At 34.5% G+C, this 14,399-nt stretch overlaps 1 protein-coding gene across 2 annotated transcripts; it reads left to right on the forward strand.

The window, feature by feature from the left end:
- Positions 1-1,268: 1,268 nt before the first annotated feature.
- LOC140060845 (uncharacterized) lies at positions 1,269-7,092 on the forward strand. Of its 2 annotated transcripts, XM_072107203.1 has the most exons (4): positions 1,269-1,345; positions 2,019-2,132; positions 2,702-5,268; positions 5,675-7,092. In XM_072107203.1, exons 2-4 carry the CDS (start codon positions 2,036-2,038, stop codon positions 5,924-5,926), a joined length of 2,916 nt encoding a protein of 971 aa, XP_071963304.1. In that variant the 5' UTR covers positions 1,269-1,345; positions 2,019-2,035; the 3' UTR covers positions 5,927-7,092. The 2 variants fall into 2 exon arrangements, with proteins under 2 accessions (XP_071963304.1, XP_071963303.1); XM_072107202.1 differs by lacking the exon at positions 1,269-1,345 and having other exon boundaries at positions 1,851-2,132.
- The last annotated feature ends 7,307 nt before the right edge of the window (positions 7,093-14,399 follow it).

Here is a 14,399-nt window from a genome sequence, read left to right on the forward strand (position 1 = left end):
ATTAATCATGGTTCCCGCTTAAAGATGTATTATCCCCCTGAAAAAACAAAATTTATTTACCTGAAAAAACTGTAATTTATTAAAGCAAAAAATTGTCAAGTTGACTGCCAGCCAATGGATTTTTGGTTGAATTTAACAATTTCGTATTTTATTTTATAAGTGAAAATAATTTTCGGGTTTTTATTTTTCTATGGAAGTGATTAACTTTATTAAAACTAATTAATTAATCTTAATTTTTCATGTTTTTGGGGGACAATACATCTTTAACTACCCATGTCAGTCCTAGTGATATGATAATATTATATGGAGCCCGTGGTAAGACAATGGAAAAACAAAACTTTTTTTACATACAAAAATCATCGAAACTTACAAAAAATGTATATTTATTATGTTAATAAAACATGGGGAAAACAGTTATTTTCTTGATCACTGATTCACCGCGTGATTGGGATTACGTTCTAAACTAGGCATATAGAATTAAGCTTTGTCCCCACTAGGGCCCGTAACGCAAGGACGTAATACCCCTTTCACACCAAACTCTGGAGTGCCTCCTGAGTTTTGCTTTTGATGTGAAAGGGGTATTAGACGCAACGCAAGCGAATTAATTAATGACACGTGACATTTCGAATCATCCATCGCTTGTGATTGGTCAAATCACTTGCGTTGCAAGAACGAGTAGTGGTGGCGCTATATTAAACAAATTAAGCTATCGCTACAAAACGTCAGACCATGGTATGGAGGCATATTCTACATTCTTATCATAAGTCACTGAGGGCGCTATCTATATTTAGATAAATTAAAAATATAATATAATTATTATTATTGAACCGTAACAACAATGAAAATGATTAGTTCTTTTGCTTTTTAAACTTTACTTACTTTGGACGCACCTTCATTGAAGAATTGTGCCACTGTTTCAAAAGTATGACTTTTGTTAATGTTATTTTTTTTTATATCTTGTACATTAGTTAGTTTAAGTTTCCTTGTACGGCAAATAGGCCTATTGTTAAATAATGTTTTCCCTCTAACTGTAAATTAAAAAAAACTGATTAATTAAGACGTTAATATATCCTTGGTGATAAACGGCAAAAAGACAGGAAACGGAAAACAAAGAAAATATTTCCAGAAAATGTAATCTATACCTTGATACAGCATCACTTCCTTTTTATTCACAATGTTATCTGTCATTCCGGAGAACAGGAGAGTGCGCCACTAAACCACCAACACGGTTAAAACTTGGGATTAAAAACAAATAACAACTGCTACATATTCAGAAGTTATCCGGAACGTACATTGAAATAAAAGTGAATCATTTTAACGGAACGATTATTCGATATACGATTGTGTAAGTATATTGTACTTATATTTTATGCCAGTATTGTGTTTTTAGTAATAAACAATATTACTGTAGGTAACATGTTTTTACTTCAGTGATGCTAACTTTTTCTTGACTTGTAGAATCTATAGGTCTAGGATAATTTTTAAACTATGGTTTTAGCAAGAGTATGTGGTGGCTCACTCTTACCTGGTCTTAGCTATTATTATTTCTATTCATGTGTTTATTAATATTAATATCTCTATGATTCTATTAAGTACATTACTCGTTGACAATTTAGTTGTTACATGTGGCATATATATTACTTGTACCAGCAACGTTTGAACGTTTTTTACTGTTGTCACGTGATGTATGCGAAAGCTATGTTATAACAGTTTATTGATGTTTGGTTATCTCTACAGACAATTATCACAAATGTATTTGAGACTCATTATGTTGTTCTTAATTTTTTTAACTATATTTGAATTACTTCGAGTTTGTTCTGTTTTTATAAAGTGTGTCTCATAAAAAGAATTAATACGATATGATCTTACAAAGGATTTATGTTGCTGGCATTGTCATGTTTTGAGTAGGATAATGTGGTTTGGCGTTGAGCAAGATAAACTATTCCTATTCCAATCTGCTAATTACATCAGGAAAGTGGGCATTTTGTTTTAATCTCTTAGTGTGTTTTACGTTGCAGAAGACCTGTTATACACAATGTGTGGGAGCCAGTATCGACCCGGACATAAATTTCAACAAGTTGTGCTCTTCCTATCATTGCTCACTACTACCACTTGTATTGGCTCTAAAATCAGTGAGTATTATTCCGTGTGGACGGTAATTGTTCTGTTAGAACGTGCAATCATGAAGGAAACTAATTCTTACATGGCGTAATCTCGGGATATCCGGAAACTCCTGAAGTAGTTTTGGATTTGTTTTTTTAATTGCCACTACAGTAAGGCTAATACCTAACTATATCTAGGAGGAAGAAATTGGGTCTATTGCTACACCCTATATATGCTATAATATATTTTTAACCCCAAAAAATAAATTATTATAGAAAAGCAATTATAATTAAATAGTTGTAATAATGTTATAATTGTTTGTCATAATTCATATTTATCTATTATCATTCATCACATTTTATGTGACAAAAACATGTGATGTGCATAAGTACTGTATATGGACACGATTACGTCATATCACTACCATATTTGATTAATTGTGACCCATGGGTCTGTTACAAATTGTGAATTGATCGACCAAATTATATTTTTTATATTATTTATAAAGGTTATAATGTCTATCATTCGTTCAATCTTGTATTCGTCACGTAATGCTTTCTGTTAATGTAACTTCTATCTACTTGTTTTCGTTTTGTAGAAACTAAACTATACGGACAAACAGTTTTAATCTGTTCGCCAACTGCCTCGTGTGAACAGAGATGCGGATCAGTATTAGACGAAAAAGCAACGTGCAGCTGCGATGCCGATTGTTCATTGTTCAGAGATTGCTGTTACGACTCAGATACTTGCCATTTTCCACAACGTCAATTGCTAAAAAATGAAGCAACGTCTGGTAAAAAGACTAAATGTTTTAAAACAAATCCAGACTCAGTAGTAGGATATCGTGTAGTTGTTTCGTGTTTGGACCGAACAACTAGCACATCAGTTAGAACGAAATGTGAAAAACCAGATAGAGGCAACATTCTACAAATGATACTAGTTACAAATTCACGAGGAAATATTTATCGAAATATTTATTGCGCTGCTTGTGATGGCGTACAGACGACAGATTTGGTTGCTTGGCACATGACAGCATCATGTGACTATGATGATGTAAGACGTGAAGCAACCGTTGATAAATCCGAATCATTCTCTACTGTTTCTTCGTCGAGTGTTCAGCAACCGATGCTGCACGACAAACTTGGACACAAAGTGACATGTCAATCATATAAATACACGCCACCAAAAAACAGAACGCAACCGCGACCTTGCATTTTAGGTAAAGAAACCTGTCCTGATCTCTATCGAGACAAAGAGACAACAAATGGGTGCGTGAGTTATGCAGCAGTTGTATTTAAAGACGATGTTGCTTATAGAAATCCTCATTGTGTTATTTGTAATGGATACAGTACGTACACGTGTCAACCACCTCAAACGGATGGGGGGCGAGAAACAATAGACCGTGGTGATCGTGGTGAACCGAGTAGACCTGGATTACCAGGCCAAGCTGGTGGTCCACAAGGTCCAGAAGGTCCCCGACCTGTGCCACCACGTCCCCAACCTGGTCCAGACGGACCACCAAAACCTTCCTACACAACATTAGATATACTCGTCAACTTTGCTGATGGGCAGATTAGCTTACAATCAAAATACATATCATATACAGACAATCCTTTTGACTGTGGTGTTGGGAGAGTGTATAATTACATTATGGAGGAATGCATACAACTTAAATGTCCTGCTGGTTTTATGCTATCGGGATCAAGCTGCATACCCATCATCAGTCGAGATAGACCGAGACAGGTACCTAAAAGCAAATGTAGTCGAAAACCTCCAGTAACACCAGATGAAACTTTCTGTTTGTGTCAAAGTTCCGAGCATCAAGTCAGAGTATCATATTTCGTAAACAATTCTTCGATGACAGTTGATTTGAAAGATCACGTGATGGACAACATTGTTGATACTAATATTACCGCTTTGTATGCAACGGATCAGGAGTATGAAAATGAACTTTTATTTTCTAATATTTCTCTAGTGACGTCTGATTGTCAAGAAGTTGCTTATTTGTTATCAGTAGTCGAAAACTGGATTTATGCAAAAGACAGAGCAACATCGATGGAGTTTATATCATTTAAACATGAATGTTTAAGTAACAGTGATGATATACCTACAGCCCAAAACAACACTTGTGTCAGTGACAATTTTCCTGTCGATCAACTAATTGTACATAATTTTAATAGGACGAGGATGATCATAGCCGGTAAAAATTCAATTCATGTTCCAGAGAGCGGTTACTCATTGGAGATGACCTATGACATTCAAAATGACTCATCAATATGCGTCAGTTTTACTTTAAACTCTTGCATGCATTCTCTGCCAGTAAGTTCTTGTCCATTAGTTGAACTCAAGTACGAGTCATTTATAAAACATAATGGCAATGCCACTCTCTTACACAAAGCGACTGGCAAAATATTCTCTTCCGTTGAGTACAGTCTAACATTAAATGGCACCATTCTGGTTTGTTCATTCTTTAATCAAACTGCAGAACCATTTGGAAGAAGTCTATTTATCTATTCTGACACTCTTAAAGTCGTGAACCTCATCGGAGTCATTTTGTCTTTGATTGGTTTGTTCCTAACATTCGCAATACGGTGTGCAATTCGAGAACTAAGAACCCACTCGGGAAAGATCATAATGAACTTGTCTTTTGCTCTTTTCATAGCTCAGTCTTTAACACTGCTGCAAGGATATTTTCTGTTTGACCCAGTAGTCTGTAGTGTCGCTGCAGCTGTGCTCCATTATATCTGGCTGGTTGCATTTCTCTGGATGAACTCTATGGCAATTGATTTGTTCCGAATATTTCGTGCCATTAAACTTACCATCAAAGATAGCGATCGTGACCGAGTCGTCTTTAGAAGATACATGCTCTACAGTTGGTGTTCTCCGGTAGTCATCGTCTGCATTCTCTTGGGCGTTCATTTTTCAGACGTGGCTGATCATTCAGTGTTTCATTTTAAATATGGTGACGAATCCGTTTGTTGGATTCGTGATGAATTTGCTACCCTTGTGGTTTTTGGTATACCAATTGGTTTGGTCATCATCGTGAATTTCATCTTATTTGTATGTACCATTTATGGTATTAGGAAAGCAAAGCACTCATCTACGCGTATCCAAAACAAATCCAAAAGGGACCAGATATCAGAAGAACTGACAATATACATTAGAGTAAGTATAAGGCAATGTCTTGTATGTCATAAAATAGTTTGCGATGACCTGTGAGATTTATGCCTAATCCGAATCTTTCGATTTTCTTGTGACGTCATTTTAATAAATTGTGCTCTTGTCGTCGATGGGTCTAGAGAATGACCTTTTTTATTCTGTATCACAGACACGCGCACTTCAACCCTTTTTTGGGACGGTCGTCACGGTAAAATCGAATTTACTGAAACAAATGACGTAATACATAAGTCCTAGGTCGTCGCAAAACTCTTATATTGTGTGTTCCTAATCTAAAGGAAAGAGGTATAAAGCTGAAATGCTGAAGTTAATGTTATTCAAGATACAAGTATTTTATTTATTTAAAAACCAGTTGTATTATTATGTCTAATACCGATATCTCTTTCTCCAACAGATTTCAAGTATAATGGGACTAACGTGGGCATTTGGTTTTCTTGCTTCATTCGTTGATCATACTGCTATCTGGTATATCTTTATCATACTCAACACTCTGCAAGGACTTTTCATATTCATTGCCTTCAACATTAACCGAAGCATGAAAGCTACTTTTAGAAATCGTGCCCGATTACAGAACAGTTCGACCAGTAGGACAGGCAATGATGGACACGAACATGTGAACTTAAGGATTTCGAGTAAAAACCCATAAATATCGGCTATATCATATTATCAATAAATTGATTATATTTATGATTGCGTATCATACTATCGGACATTTGATAATCTAATAATGAAATAAAGTCAACAATGAAGAGAAAACAGTTGATAAAAAATATAGTAAAGACGATAGCAACTGATTGAAATAAAATTGTTTACTAAATAATTACTAACTAAACTAAATTATTTATAGAACATTTAAAAAAAAGAATTTTGGTTCAATAGTATATTATTCATTATATTGTACTGTAATGTCATGTAAAACTAAATTATATGATAGAGGGCGCAATATTATTCGTAAGAAAAAATCACACAGATAATTTTATATCGAAAGATCTAACAATAATTTCAAACACATGATGGTATTTGACCAATTGGGTAGCTGCAAGAGAATGTGAAATTATGAAGCTGTTGATTATGACTTTTTTTAATTTAGATTACGATTTGTAAAATAATAATTACAGTAATATTTTATACAGCGCCACCTTCAATTTTTGCATCTTTTGTCGTACGTTTTCACCAATTTCTTTTCAATCGTTAGCCACACTGCCCAGCAATGACATGTATTTCCGCATGTTGCATCATGATTGCGTGTACTTTATTATTAGTTTTAATCAGAGCCATATATGTGGATCTGATTTTAATCAACAAACACCGCCCTCAAACCAACCATGCGTAACCAGCATGGTTTATTTTTTGCCTTCAGTAGTTTTAATCTTTGATAGCTTTGTAAGATTTAATCACGTGTTTAGTTAAGTTCTCATCTTCAGAGCGTTTCTGTTCTTTTGCTTTCCCAAATAAAAGGAAGATTACCATCCCAATGAGTGCTACTCCAGCAGTTATCTTGAACATCAGAGACCATTGCTTGAATGTATTCTGGAAGTAGGTTGATTTTAACATGGGATAGTAATAAACTAGACATTTGGGTTCCGTATAGAAAAAGTGAGAGAATGTATGTCTCACTGACTTTCATGTTATTAAAAAATGGTAAAATGCCCTATTGCATAACATCGGCAGCAACTTGTTCTTATTTAACTTCTATACTTTAAGTATACATCTGTATCAAAGAGGTGTCGTTGATGTTTTTTGCCAACATTTTAAATAAAAATATAAGCTAACACTTTAATGTAAGATTAAATGAATGTATTTTACCATGTTTAATTAGTTATCCGCTTAGTAGCGGATAACTCCTTGTAATCGTCCTGGATCTTTTTTTTTTTCCTTATTGGTTATCCGCCTCAAGCGGATAACCTTTGTTATTGTAGTGTTACTTTTTTTTTTTTTTTTTTTTTTTATTATTCTTCTTTCTTTCTCGGATTTTGTGCACGCGTTTTCTCTTTAACGTGTTAACATAACATGTTGTAACTTCGTCAACATATAGACATTTAACTGAAGATGTACTGCCAAGCTTTTTGACAATGTCAGATCCGCGTAGCGTAAGTTACGCGCGATTTTCTGAAAATCTTAAATCGGTCTTAACTTCGAAACCGATAAATATTTTTTAACGAAATTTTCAGCCACGTTTTCTTCACATCAATGGCTAACTTTTGGAATGTTTAACAAATTTTTGGAGATTAGAAAGTTTTCGCGTAAATTGCGTTTGAAATATTTTACTCTTCTTATTTTGTGCACGCTGTTTCTCTTCAACGTGTAAACATAATATGTTGTAACTTGTTGAGCATTTAGACATTTTACTGAAGTTGTCCAGCCAAGCTTTTTGACGATGTCAGAGCCTCGTAGCGTAAGTTACGCGTGATTTTCTGAAAATCTTAAATTGGTTATAACTTCGACACAAATGAATATTTTTTAACGTCATTTTCAGCCACGTTTGCTTCACATCAATAGTTAACTTTTTTAACGCTACCGCAATTTGTAACATTAAAAAGTGCGCGCGTAAATGGCGTTTGAAATTTTAAAATGCTTCAAATCAATTTCTGATTAAATTAGAGCACGATTCAGGTCATTTTAAGCGTTTAAAAAATTGCCACTGGTGCGCACATTTTTACGCGCGCACGGCGCAGGGAACACGTATAAACATTTTTTTTACACGATTTGTGTTTTTAAATCTTCGGTTAACAATTTTACGTTATTTTATTCACTTTTCAACTTGAAATGGCGTTCTACGAGCACGTTAAACATGACAGGTTGCGCACGAAAACGTCAACAAATTGTGAAAATGTTGCAAAATATGTCTACTTTTAAAAATGAAACAGTTCATCAGAATGCAAGGTTACCCCCATTTTTTATTTTATTTTCTTGCAGTGTATTAATCATAGGTCTAATTTATTATAGTCTTGAATGTTAAAAAGTGTTTGATGGCTACATTATTTGCATATTAAATGTAATTTTTGAAATAATTAACAACAAACAAACATAAACATATTCAAAGAGTAAAACAATAAACATAATGTTTATCTTTTTTCTTTACATGTTAATATATAAAACTTGAAAGTATGCACTTTCATAATATATCAGTGTTTAAAATTTGTGAAGATTTCATCATAGTAAAAATTATGATTTAAGTTCGATATGTAATAATCAACTTGCATCGAGCGGGTTCACGACATACCGAATGAACGAGGACTCTTTCTTCGGATTTTCTTCAGCAGGTGCTCATATGGCTCGATGTGTAGTGCAACCGACTTCGGTGTCAGAGGTACCGGGTTCGAATCCCATCACGGAAAAACAATTAAAAAAAGGATTTGTTTGGTTATTACACTGAAATGGCAGTTTTAATTTTGAATAGGCTACTTCTTGGAAAAGTCACAACTGAAAAGTACTTGAATGCGCAAGATACGTTTTGTTGCGGGCGGATAACCAAACTCGTCCTCAAGTGACGAGTTTAAGATCTAGTATTATTCTTCTTTCTTTCTCCTCCATTTTTGTGTCTCGCGTATCTCAAAAACTTGTAAACATAACATTTCATAACTTTGTCAACATATGGGCATTTACGTGAAGTTGTGCACCTCCTATTTTGAATGACGTCAGAGTTGCGCAACGTGACTTACGTGCGATTTTAAGATTTTTTATGATTGATCATAGGCTAAAAACCAAGCATAATTTTATTTTGACACTTTGTGAAAATTTAAGTCATATCAAGGGCGAACTTTTTGTGGATTAAAAATGCCATGTTTTACAAGACGTTACGCGCGCACGCGCATTTCTCCTCTATTTTTGTGTCTCGCTTATATAAAAAATGTGTAAACATAACATTTCATAACTTTGTCAACATATGGGCATTCACGTGAAGTTGTGCACCTATTATTGTGAATGACGTCAGAAATGCGTAACGTGACTTACGCGTGATTTTATGAATTTCCCGTATTCAACATAGATTGAAAACCATATAACTATGTAAGTTGAAACTTAGCAAAAGTTTAATTTATATTTTGCGCTAACTTTTTGTGCACTAAAAATGGCATTTTTTAAACGAAGTTACGCGCGCACGCGCATTTAAAATTTAAAATGCGCAAAATTAATTTCTAATCAACTTTCTACGCTGATCCTGACATTTTGAGCTTGTCAAAAATTCCCACGCGCGCGAACACTTTTACGCGCGTGGTCCGCACGTAGCGCTAAAAACATCTTTTTTAGCGTGAATTATGTCTTTCCAGCCTTTTATAGTAATTTTATCAAATTTTAAAACAATTTAGACTTAAAATTACGTCATCCGAGCACGTCGAATTATACAATTTGTGCGTGTTTTTAAAGAAAAAATTCAAAAATTCGTCAAAATTATGCCTATTTTTAAACAGTCATAGATTCTAAACTACATGGAGAACTTTTTTTTACTTACATATTCTGGAAGGTGATGAGTTGTAGATATCGGATCATTAATCAATATGGCTAACCGGACATTGTGACATCATCGTATGGCCACACGAATGTAAAATATAGGATTTTTGTCTGTTTCGTTATTGCTCATCACATTAAATGGAGCGCATCTCCACTTATTCGTTGTTCATTTTCACCCCGATTTCAATATATTCTAGGTCAATCAACTATCTTTTGCATGAATTAAAAATTTTTTAATTTTTTTAACGTCATCATGCCTAAAAATTTAAATTACGTTGGTCATTAATTTCATCTTTACAGTAAATTTTAATATGTTATAGCTCGTAAGAATAAAATGTGATAATCATGATTAAACGTTTTCAGGAAGCTATTGTATTGTAGATACAAAATCATGTGTAAATTGTGCCAATCGAATGTTGTGACGTCATCATATGGCCAGTTAAATAAAAAAAGTCGTATTTTCATCTTTTGCGTTATATTTCATTACATTTAAAAGAGCGCGCATCAATATTTCACGTATTCAAATTTCTTCTACACGTTAATATGTTGTTGCTGAGATAATTTCATTCTGAAATTTCTACTTTTGCATTTCATTTTGAAACCGTCAAGATGTTAAAAATTACAATAAAATACGGGTCCCGTAATTTCACCTATTTTACACTGTTTGTGATATGTATACAGATTGTACTGTGTATACTATATGACACAAAATAACAGAATTCAGAATTAACAACATATCATATTCTTCAGTTCAGGTCATAATGCCTTAATATTTTTCTGTGTGCAATATTCTAACGTATGACGTGCACGTGGCGTTTGTCGAGCGGATAACTAACTCGTCAAAGTGACGAGTTTCATGTCTAGTTAAGCTTGGTTCTCACTTGGATGCAACAACACCGTAGGCGCAACGTAAGTCAATTGACCAATCACATGCGACAGTTCGGATCACGAATAAAGCTTTAATTTGTTTAGATATAGATCCTAAAATGTTGGATGCTATCAATACTTACATTGTCTATGCTCCTAACAATCAATGGACCGATAAAGCAGGCGGGGCATGCCAGTGATGTCACACTCCCAGCGATAACCCCTGAATGACCTTTAGATATTTCCATTATATTCGGAATGACACTTGATGTGTAAAATCCAAGAAAACTATAAATGCTACAGTAAGAAAAACCACTGAGGTCGCTGGGCTGTGTTCGACAAAGCAAATACAAATCAGACACAAAGAAGGTATTCCCAAAGCTAAATAGAATAGAAACACAAAATTAATAAAACAAAAAAAAATTGCTCAGTGGTTTGAAATAAGGTTTATTGGGTAAGACACAATTAACGAATTTCACGTCATAACATATCTTTGATCTATGTTGTACGATTGGATACATAAATTGATAGTAAATGCGACGAATAATGGAAATTTTACAAATTTTAAAACCGAGCACTGTGGAATAAATCTGCTTTAAGTTCTGTAACCTTATGTGATGTGCCCATATGGACATGATGCCATATCACTACCATAATATTTGAGCATATCACTACCATATTTGGGCACACCACACTAGTTTGACAGTGTGGACAGAGCTTTAGAACATTTAGTACACTACACAAAATATCTTGGATTTGTGGATCATGGAAAACTGAACAAATGTCCTCTCGATTGATAATAAAATGTCATGCATGCGTTTATAAAAAAAAATGATTATGTCTTCCTTTTCCAAAAGATTATCAAAATTCTTTATAATAACAAAACTCTGATGTCTTCGACGATGTACTTGTTCTCTGCGAACCATATAAAGCTTGTGTTTCTACTAGGACACAACGCAATGACGTAGACGCAACGTATCGACGAAAAGTGCCGTAAGAACATAACCGTGCGTGTCGGAAACCGCGACTTAACAGTGGTGCCGTAGACGTATATAAGTGAAGTGGAATCTAGTTCCGAAAAACTAGGGATTTATATTTATTTATATTACATTTCGTTGTTTCGTACCCATATTGTGTATTACATTTCTAATTGTACTGTATCACAATTAATCATCATTTTATGAATATTTAAGGATTTCGACTTACCGATTTCATACAAGAACTAGAAAGCCACTCCGAGAGGGCATACCTCCGCCTACTGTAAAATTCTCCTACATAAGATTTCTCCGGTAAAAAATATATATATATATATTTGTGTGTGTCTTAATGCTGTTTGTGATTTAGGCTAATTTCATTATAAGCATGTGTATGCGAGTTTGGTGTAATGGTTATGTAACAAGCCTTTCAGTTAACAATAGCTTCAGTTGACTAACAATAGAACAGCAACGCGAAAATCAAACGAGTGAATTTGAAAAGAAATAGGTTTTTTAAACTACTCGCATCAAAAAATGAGCACATTAAATCTAATTATGTTTTAAAATTACAAATCACAAATTATAACTCTTGCCTCTTGTTAAAAAATGTTAACGTTTTTTGGACAAGTAGTTCTCGAGAAAATGCAATTTCAGTTTACAATTGTTACTTTAAGACTGCTCGCCGGCTTTTGAAAAATTCTGTCCTATCTTTTAACACTAGCAGGTCTAAAAAAGTATACTAAAAAGTGGTCCAGAATTGGGTCTGTGGTCCCAAAAGGTCCCAAAATTTAATGGAATGGTCCTTGACCACATATCTATCTGTCTATTCATTTTGGTAAAGATCTTGTAATTAATTTTTGAGTAATCCTGCTAACAAACAAACAAACAAATGAAAGCACTCAGAAACTGAGTGAAGTACTTGGCAAAATATATCCACTGACTCGGAGCATGTTGAAAGATAATTTGTTTTGCTTTAGGTATTAGCTTTACATTGTTAAAATCCTGCTGGGGTTAATAACTTGTTTAAATAATTTTTGGATACAAACAACTCCGGCATTGCAATAATGATCTTTCTAAAATCAAGATTGACCAGAATAATGATCGAAGAGTGTCTTGAAGCTATGCCGATTTGCGGCGCCTCTGCCTTAACCCATGTAGTAAGCTTAACCGGTTGACCAGTCGACTAATGTTTTGGTCCATATCAGAGAATATGTCCACGTTAAAAGAAGACAGAATGCGTGCTATTTAATATTTCGTACGAAAGATAAGCTTTTGTGACAAACAATATATCAATTTACCTGAAAATCAATAGGCTTGTTCTGTAAGTATATACCTATGTACAGAATGAAATAAGGAAGGACACACACTGGTATTAACAAAACTAATTATCAACTATTACATAAAATTTCTTTTTGAACAACCAAAAATAGTATAAGCGAACTTACAGTACGTTTCGAAACCTATCAGGTTTCATTCTCAACTGGCGTTTCATCGTCTAGCGTTGTTAATCCCATGACGGCGATGAGTTGGTATAGCGCCACCAATAGGTCCAAAAGGACGTGCCCCCTTCTCCAATAGTTGATCATAAACAACACCATTCCTTTTTTGGACATTCTCATAACACTACAAAGCAACCGATCATTAACAACTTCAGTCTACAGAAAACCGACACACACAGATCAGTATTTAAATTTCAAGTCAAATCACCCATTACAACACAAACTCAGTGTTATTAATACGCTTGTGGACAGATGTGAAAACATAGTTTCAACACCTGAAGGACAGAAACAGGAAATGGACCACATCAGACAGGCTTTGAAGAAATGCGACTACCCAGATTGGACATTCAAGAAGGTAGAAAAACAACGACTCCAAAAACAGCAACGACAGCTTGATCAAAATCGCAGCAAAGGTACAACATCTACTAAAGAAAAGTCACGTTGTAACATCGGAATCACATACACAAAAGGTCTGTCTGAACGCATAAAAAGAGTATTCAACCAACATCAAATTGACACCTTTTTCATCCCATCTAATAAGATCAGGCAAAACCTCGTTCATCCGAAAGACCGCATCGAAAAAGACCAAGTATGCGGTTGCATCTACAAACTACAATGTTTGAACTGTCCACAAGCTTACATAGGGGAAACAGGGAGGGCTTTAAAAACACGCATAAAAGAACATCGCACAGACACAGAAAACAACACGGGAGGGATTTTAACCAGGGCTCAAAGATCGTCTACATCATCAATCATACATAAATCTGCAATAACAGATCATGCACTACAACACAATCACCTCATTGATTGGAACGCTGCTATCCTTGAGAAAGAATGCAACACTCAAAAAAGGCAAATAAAAGAGTCGATCAACATCAGAAAACATGGAAAAATCATGAACAGAGATGAAGGAGCCCACGAATTGCCACACAACTATTGGAGAAGGGGGAACGTCCTTTTGGACCTATTGGTGGCGCTATACCAACTCATCGTCGTCATGGGATTAACAACGCTAGACGATGAAACGCCAGTTGAGAATGAAACCTGATAGGTTTCGAAACGTACTGTAAGTTCGCTTATACTATTTTTGGTTGTTCAAAAAGAAATTTTATGTAATACCTATTCCACAAGCAGATGAAATTCTTCCAACAATAATTATCAACTAACAATAGTTTAATTTGAATAACAATAGAACAGCAACGCCTAAAACAAACGGGTGAATTTAAAAAGAAACAGGTTTTTTAAAACTACTCGTATGAAAAAGCCGGTACATTGAATCAACTTTTGTTTTAAAATTACAAATCACAAATTATAACCCTTGCCTCTTGTC

The sequence above is a fragment of the Antedon mediterranea genome, chromosome 10 (genome assembly GCF_964355755.1).
Source record: "Antedon mediterranea chromosome 10, ecAntMedi1.1, whole genome shotgun sequence".
In the NCBI taxonomy this organism is placed as follows: domain Eukaryota; kingdom Metazoa; phylum Echinodermata; class Crinoidea; order Comatulida; family Antedonidae; genus Antedon; species Antedon mediterranea.